Source organism: Chiroxiphia lanceolata, chromosome 16 (assembly GCF_009829145.1).
Source record: "Chiroxiphia lanceolata isolate bChiLan1 chromosome 16, bChiLan1.pri, whole genome shotgun sequence".
Lineage (NCBI taxonomy): Eukaryota > Metazoa > Chordata > Aves > Passeriformes > Pipridae > Chiroxiphia > Chiroxiphia lanceolata.
In genome coordinates, this window is record NC_045652.1 from 15,699,842 (window position 1) to 15,719,107 (window position 19,266).

Below are 19,266 nucleotides of genomic sequence, written 5' to 3' on the forward strand. Positions count from 1 at the left end.
ATCACTGCACTGAGCAGCTGAAGGCCTTGAGGAGGGAGCTGTGGACACCACTATCTGGGGCTCAGCAGAAGAGGCCAAACACGAACAAAGCAACTTGTGAAACAGCAGCACATGGGCAGGGCCCAGCTCAGCCCTGCAGAGGGGCTGCAGGACTGGGGGGCAAGGGGTACTCACAGCTTTGCCAGCGAAGTCAGGCTTCTGAATAGCTGAACATCTAAACCACTGATCTTGTTGTTGGAAAGATCCCTAGGGAAAGAAAACACCATTTTCAGCCTTTGTTCAACCCCGTTTTGTCACATCTCCATCACCAGACCTTAGAAGAGCCTCTCTCCGAACTCCAACCAGGCTCCAGACTTTTCCCAGCCAAAGAAAACACCTTTCCCAACCATAAAGCATTGGCTCCTCATGTAATGTGCAGACAGAGATCAGGACTCTCATTGTGTGCCCCACCTGGAGCAATGACAGCCATGATAAACGTGGCACTAAGCGTGATGCATCCTTTTAAAAAACAGTCAGGTCAAATATATGTTCAAAGAAGTCATTAAGAAATAATTTAGACTGAAGTAGTAATTAAGTTTAAGAAAAATCTAAGAGGAACTTCCAAGAGTGTTTCTCGTGCCAAAGCCCTGATCAAGCAATTACACAATTGATGCGTCAATTCTACGTTTTAAACATCTTTTTGTCTCTTTAGAAAAGTTTAAAATGGAAGAAGAAGCAACAAAGAATATTTTCCATTTGATATCAGGGCAGATTATCCTTCTAAAAGGAACACTGCTTAAAAAAAACTCCACTCCCTCCCAGTAGCACCAGTTCATCCAAACCAAACTGGCCTGTGCAGCCCAGCTCTCTCCTCACCCCCCGTCCTCTTTCCTAATTTTAAATGTCACTCAGAGAGGTGAAAGTTTCACTGATCAGTCTCCACTTGTTCCCAATAAACTTCACATTTTGGTTTCAGACAAATCTCCTTTGGCCCAAACTTTCTTTTAGCAGCATCAAAACACTTACTCTGAGCCCATGGGATGGTCCTTATCCTTCCTGGATCTCCAGCAGAGCTCCAGGGAGCAGACAGGGCTGGGCACACCGTGTCCTGCTTCCTCCTTTCTCACCTTTTACCCTACAAGCACCTCTCCTCACTTCTCCTGGCTGTCTCACTGCTTATTTTTACCCCTTAATCAATTAATCCTTGGTCTGATCTGACATTTAAACTTCATTTATCCAAATGAAAATAATTCTGCCAAACTGGCAGGAAAATTGTGTATGATTCCAGGAAACTCTGGGGGTAAGTAATGGGGATGGATGTCTCTCTAAAAGGTTTATTTTCCCTGATTTTGCTGTCTGGGAGTTCTTTGCCAAGCTGAGAGTGGATTCAGAAGAGTTCACCAGCAACACCAATACAGAAGTCCAAGAAATGTGCAAAATAAAAGCTCAACAAATCCACTGAAAAAAGGATGTTAGCAAAAATATCTGATCACACCAGCGATCTTTGTCTCGGGGCAGCTGGGACAGCAGTGGAAGAGCACAGAGCACCCTTGGCTGAAGTGACACAGCTCACTGGGGGTCACATTCTGCACAGGGGACACCAAAGTCACCCCCAAACCCATTTCCAGCTCCCATTAGGAAGACAAGCACCCAAGACAGCTCGGACTGGAATCCCAGCTGCTGCCAGCCTGGACAGACCCCTCCTCAGGGAGCTTTGGTTCCACTTCTCCTTGAGCATTCCCTGTAGCTCGTACTCCTCTGGCCCTGCACCTTCCTGCAGTACTTGCCCCATCCTGGAAAGCACCAGACCACCAACCAGTTACCTGACAGGGAGAGCAGTACAAACATTCCTCTGCTCCTCTGAAAGACCTGGAAATCGCCCATTTAGTTTTAGGCAGCACCTCAAGTCCACGACTGAAGGAAATGGTGTTCCAGCTCAGATGCCTTCCTGTTCCTCGCCCAGACAAGCAAAACCTCCAAAACAAACCATTCAGCTGCTACAAAAACAGGGCTCTGCCATTTCCAAGAGTCTCTCCCAAGTGCTGCTTGGCTGCAGGGAGGGGGGAGCACGGGGCAGGGGGAGGCTCTCACCCTCACAGATGGCACAATGGGCACCAAACCCTTGGGGCACCCAGCCCCAAGCCCTCCCTGCATCTCTCCCATCCTGCTGCTTCCCAGCTGGGAAGGGAAGGATTCCAGCAGGGCAGATCTGCTCTTCTCCATCCCTCTGCCATGATGCCAGGCGGGAGGGGTTGGTCCAGCGCTGTCCCCAGCCCTTTACAAACATCCTTTGTTGTTATTTCCATTCCATCTCAGAGGAAACTCTTAAACTTCAGATAAGGGGAAGCCAAGACCCAAATCCTTGACTCCCAAGGGTCAGTCAGCTTCACTGAATAATGTTAAAGTTATCTGAAATGCAAGGACAGTGGAGCTGGGGAAGGGGCTGGAGCACCAGGAGCAGCTGAGGGAGCTGGGGGGGCTCAGCCTGGAGAAAAGGAGGCTCAGGGGGGACCTTCTGGCTCTGCAACCCCCTGACAGGAGGGGGGAGCTGGGGGGGATATCGGGCTCTGCTCCCAGGGAACAAGGGACAGGAGGAGAGGGAACGGCCTCCAGCTGTGCCAGGGGAGGGTCAGGTTGGATAGGAGGGAGAATTCCTTCACAGAAAGGACTGTCCAGCCCTGGCACAGCTGCCCAGGGCAGGGGTGGAGTCCTCAACCCTGGAGGGGTTTAAAAGCTGTGTAGATCTGGCACCTGAGGACATGGGTTAGTGGTGGCCTTGGCAGTGCTGGGGGAATGGCTGGACCCAATTTTCGAGGCCTCCCCAACCCCGTTAGTGCTGAGCCTGCAAGGGAAGCAGAGCTCCTGTTGACAGGACAGGGAGAGCTGAGGAATGGTGGTGGATCCAGTGCCTGCCACCTCCAGCCACCAGTCAGGGAGCTGGGCTCCCAGCTGCCTGCCTGCCCTCTCCCACTGCTCCCTCTCCTGCTTGTATGGAAAATCATATCATGCCTTCCTGGTATGGGAAAGGTGGCTGTGAACCAAGCTGGGCTGCGGCAAAGAAATAAACCAGGAAATACTGAGCAATAAAAGCCAAGGCAAAGGCTGTGGGACAGAGCTGAGCCTGGCGGTGCCACAAACTGCCACGACTGTATTTTCCCAGCCCACTGCCAGGCTGGAGGAAATTGGGAGCAGGTTCAAAGCAGAGCTGAAGCCAGCAGCAAACAAGGCTCTCCATTGACATGCTCTGCACATGCAGCCTGACGCCCTCCCCAGGAGGAGAAAGAAAAATGTAGTTTCCTGTGCTCCAGGGGATTTTGAAAATAGGCTCTGCTGCCTGGAAAAGGGCAGCTACAAGTCACAATTTCTTGGGCTTGCCTCAGTTTCCACACCTGTAAACTGGAGTCATGCAGTGTCAGAGGAGGTTGGAAGGCTTCTCATGTTCTGTGAGATACGGGGCACCAAAACCCACCACCAACTATGGTACAGGACAAGAACTATGTTACAGAGCTCCCCTTGCAGCTCCCCAAACGCCCCAGCAAACACAGCCACGTTTCACTGACCAGCCTAGCAAAGGAAGGGTTTAAAATCCTTCTGGAAAAGGAGTTGGTTGTGCAAGGAAGGTGAAACTTTGCTTACGGGAACATTTAGTAATGAGGGCATCAACCTGAGCCTTGGGAGCCTTCAGCTCCATCCCAGCCCTGCTACCAAGTCCCTGTGTGATGCTGGGTGCATCCCTGAACCTCTCCAGATCTGTGGATAACCACAGCCCACCTCCCTGGAGAGGATGGATCTGTGAGGACACCACCAGCCCAACCTCCTGCTGATGGGCTTGGGGACCTTGTGGGGGTACAGAGCACCGAGCACCAGCTCCTCACACAGGAGCACCGAGGATGGAAGCGAGCAAGAGGGCTCAGTGCCTCGCTCTGTCCCTCCAGGATGCTCAGACAGGCCCTGCAGAGCCCAGCTCAGGGTTATTTCTGCAGCACTGTGGTGGGCAGGCTTTTTTTGGTGCACTGCTGTTTGCTTCTTAATTCCACGGAACATATAATGTTCGGCAGAGGAGGGCCGGCCCCGCTGCCAAGCCTGATGTCATGCTCTCATTATGTCATCTGTGGGCCCGCTCTGCCCCCATCTCACAAACAGGGAGGGGAGGGGAGGGGGCAGCGCTGGTCTGTGCCTTCCCCAGCCCTTTTGGTGCAGGGAGCCCAGCCAGAACAGTAATGGGAAAAGCATCCAGAGATGGAGAGGAGAGTGCAGAGAGGAGCCTCCGTGCAGGCTGGGGCGGGAGGAAAGAAGCTCCAGGTCTGTAAGCCATGATCAAAGCTGAGATTTTTGTGGGGCAGTGAAGCTCCAGAGGCACCAGGGAAAGACAGCTCCCAACGACACCCAGCAAAACCCAGCACTGCTCCCATTTCTCACCCCACCATCCAGGTTGTGTCTGCCCCAGCCCTGCAAGTGTCCAAGGCCAGGTTGGACGGGACTTGGAGCAGCCTGAGACAGTGGAAAGTGTCCCTGCCCATGGCAGGGGGGTTGTACCAGATGGTCTTTAAGGTCCCTTCCAACCCAAACTATTCCAGGATTCTATGCAAAGCCAGGTTGCACTGCCCACACCCTGCAAGCAGCGAGGACGAGTGAGAGAGGGACAGGTGAGATGGCTGGTGAGACACAAGGAGGTCCCACTGCTTCCAGAGCCTTCCATCAGCTCACAGAGCCATAAATGCCCAGGAGATCCCCTGCACAGCCCAAATGCTGCCTGCCATGTTGCCATGGCAAACACTTCCCTGTCTCCAGGAAGAAAAGGCAGCGTGGTGCTGATCCTGCCTGACGTACAGAACAGACTTTCCAGAAAAGAGCAGGAAAAACTCTATGTGCTTTTGCATGCTAGAGCCAGGAAAAATTAGAGGTTTTTGCTGATCTGATTCCTTTTTTCTTCGTCTTTTGGCTTGCACCTCTCCCAGAAAGCACAGCAGAAGTCACAGTGCTTGTGTGCAGAGGTGGGGATAGAGATTATTTCTACAGTGGCTACAGAAATCTGAAAAAACCTGGATTTTTCTGTGTGCTGGGCACGGGAAGCAATGCTGTGGTCTCAGTAGGCACAGAGACACCCTGGCTGGTAGGAACAGCCTCACAGCTCTCCTGCACCCTGAGCTCTCTGCCTTTCAGCACAGACAGGAGGGCAACAGCACATGGAGATCATCACCAGCTACTGGCTTCAATCATGCTGAAGCAGGGATTTTCCAAGGCAAAAGGAGACCAGTTCCACCACACTCCACCTCCAAGAGCTGTAGCCCAGCACCAGGAGGGGCCTTTCTCTGGTGGCAGGCGGCTGTGAGCACCCTCATCTCCCCGAGGCCGACACAGCACGATGACAATTTATTAGCTCATTTTGAATTTATGAATTTCAAATGCTGACCCAAGTCCTGGCTCTCTCTGAGGAATTTTTCCCAAAAGACATTTTCACAAATATTAATCTAAAACCAAAATGGTTTTCTTCCCACAGCAAAATCCTAACTGTTGATAGGAAAATACAAGGTACAGAGAGGAGCATCTCTGCAATGTTCTGTACACTCTGTGCCCTCCTGAAGAACCACAAAGCTCTCTCAATATGCCCTTGCAGGGCAGCTGTGCCAGGGGTGGGTTGGGTTTGACACCAAGCAGACCCAGATGCCCCTCCCAGCTTCTGCAGGACCATGAGCAGGTCACTCCATCACTGCAGACTCCCTGAGCAGTGGGATGAAGCCACACTCCTTCCTCACCTCCCTGCCTTGCCTTGTCCTGCTCAAGCCTCTCCCCGAGCACCAGAACAACACAACCCTTGGATCTGTAGGAGTAAATCCTACTCATCTTGCTGGCTTGGGGCCACAGGCTCTTCACAGGTCAGGAAAAGGGGCTGGGAGAGCCCGGGCTTCGAGAAGCAGGGAAAGACTGAGCCCTGCATGAGTCTGAGCTGAGAGCTCGGGGTACCCCAGGTGACACAGCAGTCCCTCCCAGGTGCTGCTGGCCCACACTGCCCCTGCTCCTGTGCCTTATCCCTGGAGCAAACAGAGGAGGTGAGGCTGCTTGCACCTGCAGGATGTACAGCCCAAGCATTCCTGCCACAACCAGGGGATCCCCACCACGGGCAGAGCATCCCTGCCATGGCCAAGGCATCCCTGCCACAGCCAGGGCACCCCCATCATGGTCAGAGAATCCCAACCACAACCAGGACACCCCAAGCACAGCCAAGGCATCCCTGCCACAGCCAGGGCACTCCCCACCATGGCCAGGGCATTCCTTCCATGGCCAGGGCACTCCTGCCACAGCCAGAACACCCCCACCACAGCCAGGGCACCCCAGCCATGGGCACACATCCCCACGCCAGTCAGGACAAGCCCTCTCTCCAGGTGGGAGCTGTCTGCAGTGCAGCTGTGACTCCAGGAGCGGCTCCTCAGATCCCCACAGCCAGCAGCTCTCTGCAGACTTTCCCAAATATGGTTACAAAGCCAGAGCAGGGGTGAAGCCACTGGAGCAGAGGGGCCGTGTTACCTCACGGAGCGACATCCCGCGCTGGCAGGGCCGGCCTGATGGCACCAGGAGCCCCATCCCTCTCCCCAGCCAGGGGGGCTCGGGGGGGCTCCCAGGACCTGCAGCTCCTCTTACGGGTTATTCTTACACTGAACTGACTTCATCTCCTCATTCCCAACACCCAAGCAATGGAGCCAAGGGCAAGGGGGGCACTGGGGTGTCACCAGGAGCCTCCTGTGCCTGTGGAGGTCAGGAGGGCACTCTGGGACAAGGGGCTGGATACAGGGATGGCCACTGCTATGACAGAGGCTCTTCATGCCACGTCCCACCTTCTGAGCCACCCAAATGACCAGGAGCCAGCACGAGCCGTGGTCCTTCCCCCACTGCCAAGAGGTGGCCTCGTGTGGCACAAACCGAGGATGAAACGGGCATCACCCCTGTAACATCGCGCCAGAGGATGGGAACGGGGAAAACCTTCGGCTTGGGAAAGCAGCAACCCAAATATTTAAGTCAAGCTGATGTCCATAATTAGTGCCGCACGTAAACGAGCTGTCTGCAGCTCCAGCCAGGGAAATGTCAGCCCTGCAAACACACATTTGTTTCACGGAAAATCGTTAAAGCAACCGAAGATGTGATAAATTCAAGCATCTTCCCAGTACACGTGGCAGGGCTCGAGCAGACTCTGTTAGGTGCCTGCAGCCCAAAGCCAACCACTTTCCATGCAGGCCCCCACTTCTTCCCCCAAAACACACCTGCCCCCAGGTCCTGTGGCACTGCATGCCAACACACAGCTCTTCCAATGCCCAGCTCTGCTCTCCTGAAAACCCTGCATGTTTCCAAGTCAGTATGTTGGGAGCCCAGGAATATTTGATTTTATCACAAAAAGTGAGCCCTCTGGAAGCTGTAATTTAGGGATTACACAGCTGAGCTACTTAGTGCCTAATCTTCCTTACAGAAGTGAAGAGTTTTCAATAAATGTTTAGGTATTGCTGATACTAATTCACCACTGGTACAGGGGATGGAGTACATAATCTTTTTTTATTACTCAATTTGTATTTATTTTAATGTGAGGCCTTTCCTTGGACAACTGTCCTTTGGGGTTGTTACTTCTCTGTGAGCAATAATAAAAATCCAATGCTATTTTGTCCCAGCACCGTAAATCCTGCAGTACACAAGAAACAAGAGTCCCAGACAAGGTTCACAGGATGCAGGAGGCTCGGGATGCTGCTGGACCAATAGCACTGATATGTCCCTGACACTGGAGCCAAGGGACACAGAGAACTCCAGAGGGGCTTCTCCAAAGTACACATCAAACGTTGCAAACACTGATACAGTACAAAAAAATATTTACATGGCCTGTTCCTGGGAAACCCTCTGGGGTATCTGTGTTTTGTATCCCAAAAGGAACAACTTGGGCATCATCAATACAGCAAAAGAGCCACAAACCAGGGACTGTCTGATCCCTCCAGAATACCCTGGGGAGACCTGTAAAAAACCTCACGCCACTTCTGAGCTGAATTCAGAGAGCAAACGAGCTGAGAGAGAGTGAGACTGAAAAGGCAGTATCAGATCAAAAGTGATTTCTTCCAATAGCTGGGAACTAATACTCTCATTTCTCACCCAGGGAGAACAGGCAGTGGGTTCCACTGGCACCACAATGAACAGCAAACAAAGCCACGGGGCAGCAAAGCCCAGCCCTCACGGGGGCTCACACAACCCTGGGATGGGCTGGGTTGGAAGGGACTCTTCCACCCCCTGCCATGGAGACACCTTCCACTAGCCCAGGCTGCTCCAAGCCCTGTCCAACCCGAGCTCACAAAGCACTGAGGATTCAGGAGTGACACCAGTAGCCAGCAAAAGTCACCTCCCATGGCAGGTCAAGCGCACACACAGAGGGTACACGGGATCCAACCTAGTGTGAGAACAGACAGCAAGTCTCACGATATACTCTGGTGCCAGTATTTAATTCCTTTAATATTAGTGCTAATTTTTTTCATTCCAGTTCCTGACAAATGCAGGTGATGTTGAGTCAAATTCAAAAATTTAACTCAGAATTCAAATTCTGCCCTCTTACCAAAGTCAGATGTGCATTACATCAACATCAGCATCTTCATCTCCTCCATCTGTAAACTTACTTAAAAGGCAGAGGTTCGTGAGATCAATTTTCCATAAGTGGGTTTTCCATGTAGGCTGCCACTAATTACACTATCCCATTTAATTGTTAGCTAATGCCATGCTATGCAGTGTATTGTTTCTCCTTGGGATAGAAAATCAGGACACTGGGATTTACCTTCCGTGAACACATTTACCTTCCGTGAACACTGGCACCGTGTTCATTTTGATCCAGTCCTTGGGAATCTCCCTAATGCCCAAAAATCCATTAAAAGTGAACATTAATAGCCCAGAGGGCTCTTCAGCCAGATCTTTTAAAATTCTTGGATACAAAATACCTGAACTTGCTGGTTTAAAAAAGTCTAACATTAATAGCAGCTGTTTAACATCCTCCTCGGTTACTGTTGGAGTGGAAAGTGTTTCATCATCCTCATATGATACAAATACATCATGTGGCTTTATTCCAAATAGAAAACAGAAATATTTACTTAGAAGTCCTGTCTTTTCTGTATTTTCATTGATAATTTGACCATGTCCATCTATTAACAGACGAGTATCATCTAACTCCTTCAATTCCCAATATACTCAAAAAACTCTTTACTCTTCTCAACTTTGCTGGCCACAGACTTTTCCCTAGATTCTTTTGCTTATCAGTGTTTGATGGGCTCGAGTTCAGCCCACACTCATCACTACCACCATTTCTCTTTCCCAGTGCTCTATCTTGTATATTTATTTTCCATAAGTGCCTCTGTTTCTTCTTCAGGCTCCCACAACACTAGAAGCAGAGTTTCAAGCATCCACAGCTTCTCTGTGCCAGGGCCTCACCACCCTCACAGCCAAGAATTTCTTCCCAATATCCCACTTAACTCTGCCCTCTGGCAGTGGGAAGCCATTCCCCCTTGTCCTGTCACTCCAGGCCCTTGTCCAAAGTCCCTCTCCAGCTTTCCCTGTGTCCATGACAGACAGCACCTTTAAGGGGTCCTCTTTAGGGACCTGATGCCCCTAACAGCTTTGTTCTCCCATTCCTTGCAGTAAAGGTGATAAGAAAAGAGAAAATCAGAGGAGTAAAAAAATTAGTGATCTCCTGGATCCTCCTATAAAGGAGGACCGGCCCCATCAGATATCCCTCAGGGATGGTTACAGCCTTAATTTGAAGCTGGTCTGTAAAAAGCAACGTTCAGTGTTCTCTGCTCTTCAAGCAAACTATTTTTTTGTGCAATTAAATCCCATCTTTCCATTTTCTCTAATTCTGGCACACCTACAGCTGCTTTGTCCTTGGCATGCACAACCTTGGATACCTGTAGGATGTTAATCATAGAATCCCAAATCCAAGAATGGTTTGGGTTGGAAGGGACCTTAAAGCCCACCCAGTCTCACCCCCTGCCATGGGCAGGGACACCTCCCACTGTCCCAGGTTGTTCCAAGCCCCGTCCAACCTGGCCTTGGACACTTCCAGGGATCCAGGGGCAGCCACAGCTTCTCTGGGCAACCTGTGCCAGGGCCTCCCCACCCCCACAGCTAAGAATTTCTTCCATCTAATCCCACTCTCTTCCAGTTTAAAACCAACAGACACTGGAATGTTTTGGGTTGGGAGGGGCTTTAAAGATCACCTAGTTCCAACCCTCCTAATTTTCTCCCAAGAAGCCAAATTTTTCATAATTCTTCCAGAAAACCTCTTCCAGGACTATGTGGCACCCCGTGAGAGCCAACTGTGAGAGCTCTCTGTGCCCAGCCCGTGTGCCCCCGCAGCCCAGCCCCAACCCCTCTGCAGCTCCAGCAGACACCGGGTTTTACATCAGCAGGGCTGGGAGCGACATGCCCAGCCCGGGTACAGCTCCACGGGGCTCTGTGTGTGTGTTTGTTTGGGATTTTGTGAATAGGGCTGCTTAGCACGTTGAGTCCTCCCCGCGGGGATGATGTGTTAGAGCGGATTGGCTCGCTATTCCCCGAAGGAAACATCTGCACATTCCAGACACATTTTGTAACGGGAGTGAAACCCATCCTTGAAGTGAAATTTTACAGCCTCCACAGCGCAAAGTAACGATCGCTGGCAAGGGCCAGTGGAAAAGTAATGTTTAAAATATTATTACAGGGAAGCGGCTGCCAGGGCCTCAAATTAATCACCCGAACGTGTCTCTGGAGCGGAGCGGCGCGTTATGTAACGCTCGCCCGGCTCCCGCCCGCAGCCGCTCCTCTCCGGCCCCAGCCCGGTGCCCGCTCCCAGCCCTCAGCCAGGACAGAGCCAGGGACCCAGCACCCACTGCCCGCACCCACCACGGCCTGGGGGCTGCCATCCCCTCCTGTGAGGTCTCTCTCAAGAGATTCCAGACAGGCCTGGGGGCCGCATTACTTCCAGGTGTCCAATTTTTCCTTGTGTTAAAGAAAACCCCAGGAGAGACAAGGACAAGGGGTGTTTCTCCATCACCTCTGAAAAGCAGCACCTCTCCCAGCCCTCTGCCCTGACTGCTTCCCATCATACTCTGCAGGGCAGGGAAGCTACAGATCTGCTGGTTAAACTGGTTTGCTGGTGGGCACTGGTCTTCAGTCCACCTGGTCTGTTTGGGATGGCCTTGGGGCAGGCGACAGAACAGGGACATTGCCTACACATTGTCCTCCCCCTCACGCAGTGATCACTAACTGGCAGGATCCAAACATCATAAAAATGCAACTGATGTTCAAAAAAACCAAAAAAAGCCTCTAAAGGAAAGCAGGAACACAAGCAGCAGTGGATGCAGACAGCTACGGGGGAGGAAGAAACGAAATGCTTGGCAGCCTCTGCCAGCAGCAGGAGAAGGAGTGACACGAGTACGGAGGGGAAACGAGCCCTGTGGTACAGCAACCAGGGAAAAGCCTGCAGGCCCTCAGGAAGGGACATTCTCCCAGCAGAAACAAGAGCAAAGCTCTGCTATCCACCAGGCTGAAGATACCATAAACCTAGCAAGAAACCACACTGATGGGGACATCGCCATCTCTGCTTGTCAGGGGATCCAGCCCTTCCAGGGGATGAGGACTCAGCCCAGCCTGTGCCAGATTTCTCTGTCTCTCCCAGGCACATGGAGGAGCAGAGGTGCTCTGGTGGCAGGTAGGCCTGAGTCCTGGGAGGTCTCCCTGCAGAAGTTCCTTCTGAAGCTTGAGATAACAGTATTTCCATGATTCCCTGGGAGAAAGGGCTTCCAAGTCACTGTTGTAAACATCTCTTTAGCACAAAGGCTCCATAATTCAAAGTCAGGACCACGAATCCCTACTGGAACAGAAACACTCAAGGAATTCATTAAACAGCAGCTCTGGTTGACGTTCTGAGCCATAAATCAGAGGTAAAACCCAGAGCCAGGCTGCTCTGCAACGGGACAGATGGAGCAAAGGGAATGGTCTGTGAGAGGCCAAAGGACTCCAAAAGGACAGACCTTCCCCTAATCCCCCTCTCCCGGGGCTGGTACCGATACGAGCTCCCCCATATTTTTTCAAATGTGGTTGTTTGGGTTGGAGGGCTCTGCTCTCAATATTTTTGGAGTGTGTTCTCTACTATGGAACCTTAAACATCTTCCTTCTGAAAACAAAAACCAATTAGAACCCAATATAGACCTGCTGGTTCCCGTACAAAAGGCATTTGCATGTTTCTGGCATTAATAATGTGTGTGGTTGGGCTGCTTCCTTTTAGCATTAGAAAGTCTTCTGTGATGGAGTCAGAATATTTCTGCTTAAAAAAAATGCTGATGTTCAGAGGCCCCAAAGTAGGTACAAAGGGAAGTGAGCAGCTTGTTGGGGCCCCGGCAGGACCCCGAGTACGGCACCAGACCTGCCCCTCCAGAAGGCCTTGGGAATGGGTTTGGGAAACAGCAACTCATTTGTTCCCTGCACAAGATCATGGAATCCTGGAACGGTTTGGGTTGGAAGAGACCTGAAAGCTCATCTCGTTCCACCCCCTGCCATGGGCAGGGACACCTTCCACTAGCCCAGGTTGCTCCAAGCCCCGTCCAACCCGGCCTTGGACACTTCCAGGGATCCAGGGGCAGCCACAGCTTCTCTGGGCAACCTGTGCCAGGGCCTCCCCATCCTCCCAGGGAAGAATTTCTTCCCAATATCCAATCTAACCCAACTCTTCAGAGTTCTTTCAAGTCAGATCATGTGCAGGTGATGTACATTTCTGGTTCTTTCTGGACCACTGCCCACAGCAGCCTGCTCAGTGTCCTCCTCTGGACCCACCCAGACCAACAGACACCCCCAGGAATCCACTCACTTCCTCGAGTTGTACATCATGAGATGCCAACAGCCCCTCAGCATTCCAAGGGTTCAGGTGGCACAGGTGACATCTTGGCAGTGAGACAGCTGGAACAACCCGAGCCTGACACCACAGAAAGGAAGGTTCTGGACCTCATGGGTTAAACAGGACTTGCACATCTAATTCTCTTACCCACTCCTTTGAAAATTTGAACTCCAGATAGGAGAGAGCCAAAGCTTTTACATGATCTGCCTGAGACAAATAACTATCCACACTTCTGCCAAATATCAGGAGCTGATAAATCCACTGTGCAACATATCTGGAGGTATGGGGTGGAGACCAAAGGACAGATCCCTGGAAAGAGCTTTGGAAGAATGCTTCAGTCGAGTCACTGGCTTATCCTGACCAGATGCAGCTGACCCTGAGATAACCTGCTTTATGCTGCTCCCCTCAGCTCAACTCTCCCCCTTGACAGGAACCGACCTCCACCTGTCCAGAGCAACAAAAACAATTCACCTCTGACCTCTGGCTCAGTTAGACCCTCCTGGGCTTGTCTCTGCTGGCTGTAAAACAGCTTCTGTGCTGCTTCACTGCAGCCCACACGACCTCCAGCAACAGAAGAACTTCCAGCTCCCAGCTCCTCATGCTCCAGGCTGAGGGGACAAGATGGGGCTGTGGAAAAAGCCACCACAGGCTGAGAATGCAGATGTGTGCTTTTCAGGGAGAGCTTCCATGCTTCCCTGGGGAAGGACAAGGCAGGCTCTGATCCTCCAAAACTTTCCCAGCTCTGTGCCAGGCATCATCCCGTCCTGGCACAAGTGTCATCCCTACACGTATGTAGGTCACACGTGTCTCAGGTCAAGGACACATTATCTCCAGAGCACCTGTTTCAACTCAGCCTGGGGGAAAAATAGGAGGAAACCACAGCAGCCATTCCATAGCCTGCAGGAAAGAGGCCTGGAAGTCCCAGTCTGCTTCCCAGGGGAACCACAGCAGGGACAGAGCTGGTGTGACAGACTGGCAGTGCCCACATCCCTCTCCTCACAAGGAGCTGCCTGTTCCTGCAGATTCCTTCCTCTGACCAGCTTTGGAAAAGGGATGTCTCTTCCTCAAATTAAACACATAACAGAGACACAGTCAGAGTGTCCAAGGCCAGGTTGGATGGGGCTTGGAGCAACCTGGGATAGTGGAAGGTGTCCCTGGGTGGAATCAGTGGGGTTGGAATCAGATGGTCTTTAAGGTCCCTTCCAACCCAAACCATTCCAGGATTCTATGATTTTTTCTGTGAGGAATCAGAGAAAGGATAATTCCATTCACTTCAGACTACAGGTCATGCCAGGGATCTGTTAAAGGGATGATCACTACGGTGTCTGTTCCCTTCTCTCACAGGACCAACGACTATAATCCGCTCTTTGGAACATCATTATGTGGAATAAACTCTAGGGGGGAAAAAAAAAAAGAAGGTCTTGCAACTCTGCTAATCTTCCTAATGATTTAATACCTGCAAATCCTAGTGGGAGGTATTGCTTTCCCGATCCCATTAAATGCTGCCGTATGAAACGTCTCACCACACCTCAGCATCCTACTGTGGATTTTGTTTTTAAACAAAGCCAATTTCTCTGGAGACCGAGTAGGGGTTTCTGATCCCACAGCCCCACCAATTTTAAAAGATCTTCTAAAGGTCTGCCTGGGGGATTCCAATAAGTCCTGGCACAGATCCCTCAAATAGTAGCAAAGCTAAACAGGGTATGGCTGTTATTGTAGAGGTCTCTCCCTGCCAGCACAAATACACAGCCTGGACCATTCAACCTTTTACAGCAGGAAAGTCACGGACAGTTCATGATTCACAATCAGCATTTTTCCTTCCACTACAGCCACTCTTTTTCTTTAATTATTCCATCTTTCTGGCAAGCAGCCCTTCCCTGCAGTTTTTGTGATGTTTTTTTCCCCCGATTTCCTGATCACACTGACAAGGACAGGGCACATCCCAGAGTCCCCACTTTGATTTCTCCGACTGCCCACGACGCTGCATCAACGGTGAGATGCCCCAGACTGTGGTTCAGCCAGCCAGGGCTGGCCATTCCACAGTGTACAAGACCAAAACAAAGCCTGTGAAACACTCTGTGCCCCTCAAGACCTCAGAATAAGGCTGAGGTGGTTTCAGGGGCCATGTTTGTGCTGGCTCTGTGCCCCAGGATGAACCTCACCCAAGTCAGCCTATACGATGGCCTTTTATTTTTTCTTTGCATACCCAAAACCAAGAGACGTTTCTTTCTCAGGTCAATATGTACAGGCACATCAAACTTATTAAATATACCAAATATATAAAATATAATAAATTATTACCTACTCCCTACCCAAGCACACGCTGGGACCAACACTTGAGCTCATTGTTCCTCTCAGAAATCTTTCCCTGATTACTCAAATCCTCCTCAATTTGCAATTTCCCCAAGAGTTCCCAAGCACAGGTCCTGTGATGATTCACCTGAACTGCAGGTGTTTACTGCTGGGACTGCTAAGTCTGAACACCCAAAGGCATCACACACCAAAAAAGAAATGAACCATCAGAGACCCACCAGGACAGATGTTCCCAGAGCAGCCAGACATCTTACAAAAGAGAAAGTCACCCCCCTTTCAGCTCACAGAGTTTTTTTTCTCAGTAAACAGATTGATTTTGTTGTTGTTATTTCAACTTTATGTTGAATAAAACAGACACCCAAAGCCGAGCCCCCTCCCTGGCACAAGGCGACTCAAACGCTGACAGTGCTGAGAGGAGTCTCTGGGGAGGCTGATGCTTCACTTCAGGTTTGGGCAACTGTCTTGGACTATGGCTCAGCTCAATGATTGAACACAAAATTACTCTTTCCTATTCTTCATAAACAGGACATAAAAACCCACGAGGGCGATTGTGTCAGAGGGTGTTAGTGGTACATACAAACCACCAGCAAATCTGCTTTGTTTAACAGGGAAAGAAGAGCAACAAAACACCAAGCCAAGGCCAAGACAAATAAAATGGGACAGACAGAGTGGTCCAACAAGCCAGGGCATGCAGTGTGCTCTGTGCCCTGCCAGCACCATCCACAGTCTCTGCTCTGAGCTCTGTGAGACTGGAAGGCTCCCAAGAGCAGGTTTGGCACAGCGGGACACGTCTGATCCCTGCTCAGGCTCCACACGGAGACTCTGGACGGTCTCAGTAAACATCCTTGGTAAACTCTGGACACCACAGCAACACTGAGAAGTATGACACCCACAAATCAGCCCTTCCATCAGCTCTGCTGGCAGGAGGAGGATCTGCCCAGTTCCCGAGGCCCATTGAGCCTCAGACAGCACCATCGCTCCTCAGGATTTACGGCAGACACCGAGTTAAGCTGCATCTTTGGTCTCATGTTAAATCACCTTCTTGCCAAGGCTAAAAATTGCTCCATGTTGTAATCACAAACTGAGGCAGAAGAGCAAAATAATAAATTTCATTCCCATATAATAACAACAAGTTAGGTTTCCATAGCATCCCTCTTCCCCTCGGATCCAAAAGGACATTACTGACTGGCCTTGCTGTAGCAGGCTCTGTGCACAGGGATTATGTAATCCATCACAGCCACTGCTCTTAGGGGTGTAATCCAGCATTGCAGCAGAGTTTGAGATGGAAAGGATCACCAGTGCACTAGGAAAGGGATGCCATGGAGCAAGAACTGAATCCTTCATTGCACTGCTGATGTGAGGATGACTCTGATCCATGGCGTGCTCTCTGCACATCTGCCAGGTGAGAGTTGCTGTTTTCTGCTGACAAGACTAAACCCAGATCTCTCTGGGACAATGACAAATCATAGAATCTCAGAATTCTTTAAGTTGGAAAAGACCTCCGAGATTATCGGGTCCACCCTGTGCCCGATGCCCACCTTGTCCCCCAGCCCAGAGCACTGAGTGCCACGGCCAGTCCTTCCTTGGGCACCTCCAGGGATGGGGACTCCACCACCTCCCTGGGCAGCCCCTTCCAATGTCTGACCACATTTTCCATGAAGAAATTCCTCCTTATGTCCAACCTGAACCTCCTCTGGCACAATTTGAGGCCATTCCCTCTCCTCCTGTCCCTTGTTCCCTGGGAGCAGAGTCAGATATCCCCCCCGGCTCCCCCTTCTTGTCAGGGAGTTGTAGAGCCAGAAGGTCCCCCCTGAGCCTCCTTTTCTCCAGGCTGAGCCCCCCCAGCTCCCTCAACTGCTCCTGGTGCTCCAGACCCTTCCCCAGCTCTGTTCCCTTCTCTGGACATGCTCCAGCCCCTCAATGACTTGCAGTGAGGGCCCAGAACTGGACAGAGCATTCAAGGTGTGAGCTCTCCAGTGCTGGAGCTCCCCCTCTTCAGCAGCAGCTCTCCCCCACTAAGCCCCCCCAGACCCTGTGGGCAGGCAGAGCTGCTGGGAATGCTGCTTTCCCGCAGATGGAGAGCCATGGCCCGGGCACCTGTGGGCAGAAAAGGTCCTGGGTCATGCCCTAAAAGACAAAACAGGTCCCTTTTCAGCTCAGTCATGCTGGGATCGCTGCCCAGTCGTGCCTGTTCACTCAGCACCAGCCCACGCTGGCTCACCCTGTCAGGACAAACAGGATCTGTGCCCCGTGTTAGCCAGGGGGGTAGGAAGACAAAGACCCCAAGACTGTTCCCAATAAGCAGTCTGCCTGTCCCATCTTGGTCCTTGGCAGACTATCAAAGGGCTCCTGTTTCCCTCCAAACAAAGCAATGAGGAGCAGGCAGGACTGAGTGGGGCAGTGGGTGCAGAGGGTGTGTGGTGTAGAGCTCCCAGCCCCGCGCACGCGTCTGAGCCCGAGGCACACGGACCTACAGACTGCCTGAGCTCCCTTTTTCCTTTCCAACATTTTCCATCCCTTCCTGCCAAGAAAGCTCCGAGAGCTGCCTGCCATGTCTGGCTAAAGCTCCCTGTGCAGAGTATTCCCAGCAAGCACAGCCTGCACACCCGCACGGAGGGACCGCACCAGCCACCTCCATGGGGCCCTGTCCTTGCTCCTCACCGAGGGGCTCAGACCCTTCTGACAGCCCAGGAAGGACTCAGGGAGAGTGAGAGGTGTCTCTCAAGTACATCAGCCATTTTGGGTGTTCCATAGGGAGGGCAGCTCCCCAGCTCCCACGGGGTTTGGAAGCTTTCTAAGGTAGAGGGATGATGCTGAGGCTGACTGTGGATGAAGCGAATCACAGAATCATGGAATGGTTTGGGGGTTAGAAGGGACCTTAAAGTTCATCTCATTCCATCCCCCTGCCATGGGCAGGGACGCCTTCCACTAGATCAGGCTGCTCACAGCTCCATCCAACCTGGCCCTGAACAATTCCAGGGGTGGGAAGAGGGAAGGGAAGGCACCAGAAGTGAGATAACCACCCTTTGTCCATGCTCAGCCTGGGCTGTAACTGCAGAAAGAGGTTTGTACTTGTGACTGGTGTTCCCCTGTAGCACACAAAGACACATCATAGAATCGCCACAGTTGGAAAAGACCTCTAAGATCAGAGTCTCAGAGGCCTGAGCATGGATTTCATATATTTTTACCACATTCAGAATCATCAAATATTAAGACATTTTTGTGAAGCGACCTGGAGCCCCAGCTCCTACATTCAGACTCATTTGAGCAAATAAAAATTTGCATCTGTGTCTTGTGTGTTGGGTTTTTTTCTTAATTTCCTGCTGTGTGAAACAGGAGGAGCAATAAAATCAAATCCTTGGAAACAAATGACAAACTTTTAACGAGTAAAAAGAAATCCCAACACCTTCCTAGGCTGTTTATGTCACAGCTACTCCTCTACCTCTTTACACAGGTAGAGGAACAGGCTCCAAGTCCGGACTTCCTCACTTTTATGGGTTTAAATTGGATCCCACTCGATGTTTAAGGTCATTGTTGAACTGCTAACACATTTTGCAGCATGACTAACACCAACTGGCTTGTTTTTCACTCACATTTGGCTATTTTTTCTCTCACATTTGGCTATTTTTTCTCTCTATCTGCCTGTCACAGCAGACAGGAGAGCAGCAGAGTAGTAGGTGAGTGACAGAGTGTGCTGGGTGTGCACAGAGCTGGGACAGGAGTTCCCCAGCAAACCTGCCACTGAAGAGGTGTAGGGACAAGATGCTGCATTCCCCAGTTCAGAGAGCAAAAGGGAGCGTAAATATGGCTTTCCTTCAGCTAAAGGGCAACTGCAACTGTGGAATGGTAGACGGAAAACAGTGAAGAGCAACAGAAGTTAAAGTAGGAAGGTGCCCCTCAGCAAAGGCTGCAGGGCCTCTCCTGACCTAGCAAGGATCTTCTGCACTTGCAGCAACGCTCCTGGAATCAATCCTTGGCCCTGTGCTTCCAGGACATTGGGGATTTTCTTCCTCCCTCGCTTTTTTTCTGAGCAGTGACCAGCAGACACTGGTTGACTGTGGGCACTGAACTGGCCAGAGCCTGGCAGCAGGGAC

The 19,266-nt window shown here is 51.2% G+C and overlaps 1 protein-coding gene across 1 annotated transcript in view; it reads right to left on the bottom strand.

Annotated features, from left to right (window-relative positions):
- The window catches only part of PKD1 (polycystin 1, transient receptor potential channel interacting), an 83,865-nt gene that overhangs the window by 49,645 nt on the left and 14,954 nt on the right, over positions 1–19,266 (bottom strand). Inside the window, 1 exon segment of the mRNA XM_032704337.1 lies at positions 175–246. Within this exon segment, the coding sequence (XP_032560228.1) occupies positions 175–246 (72 nt within the window).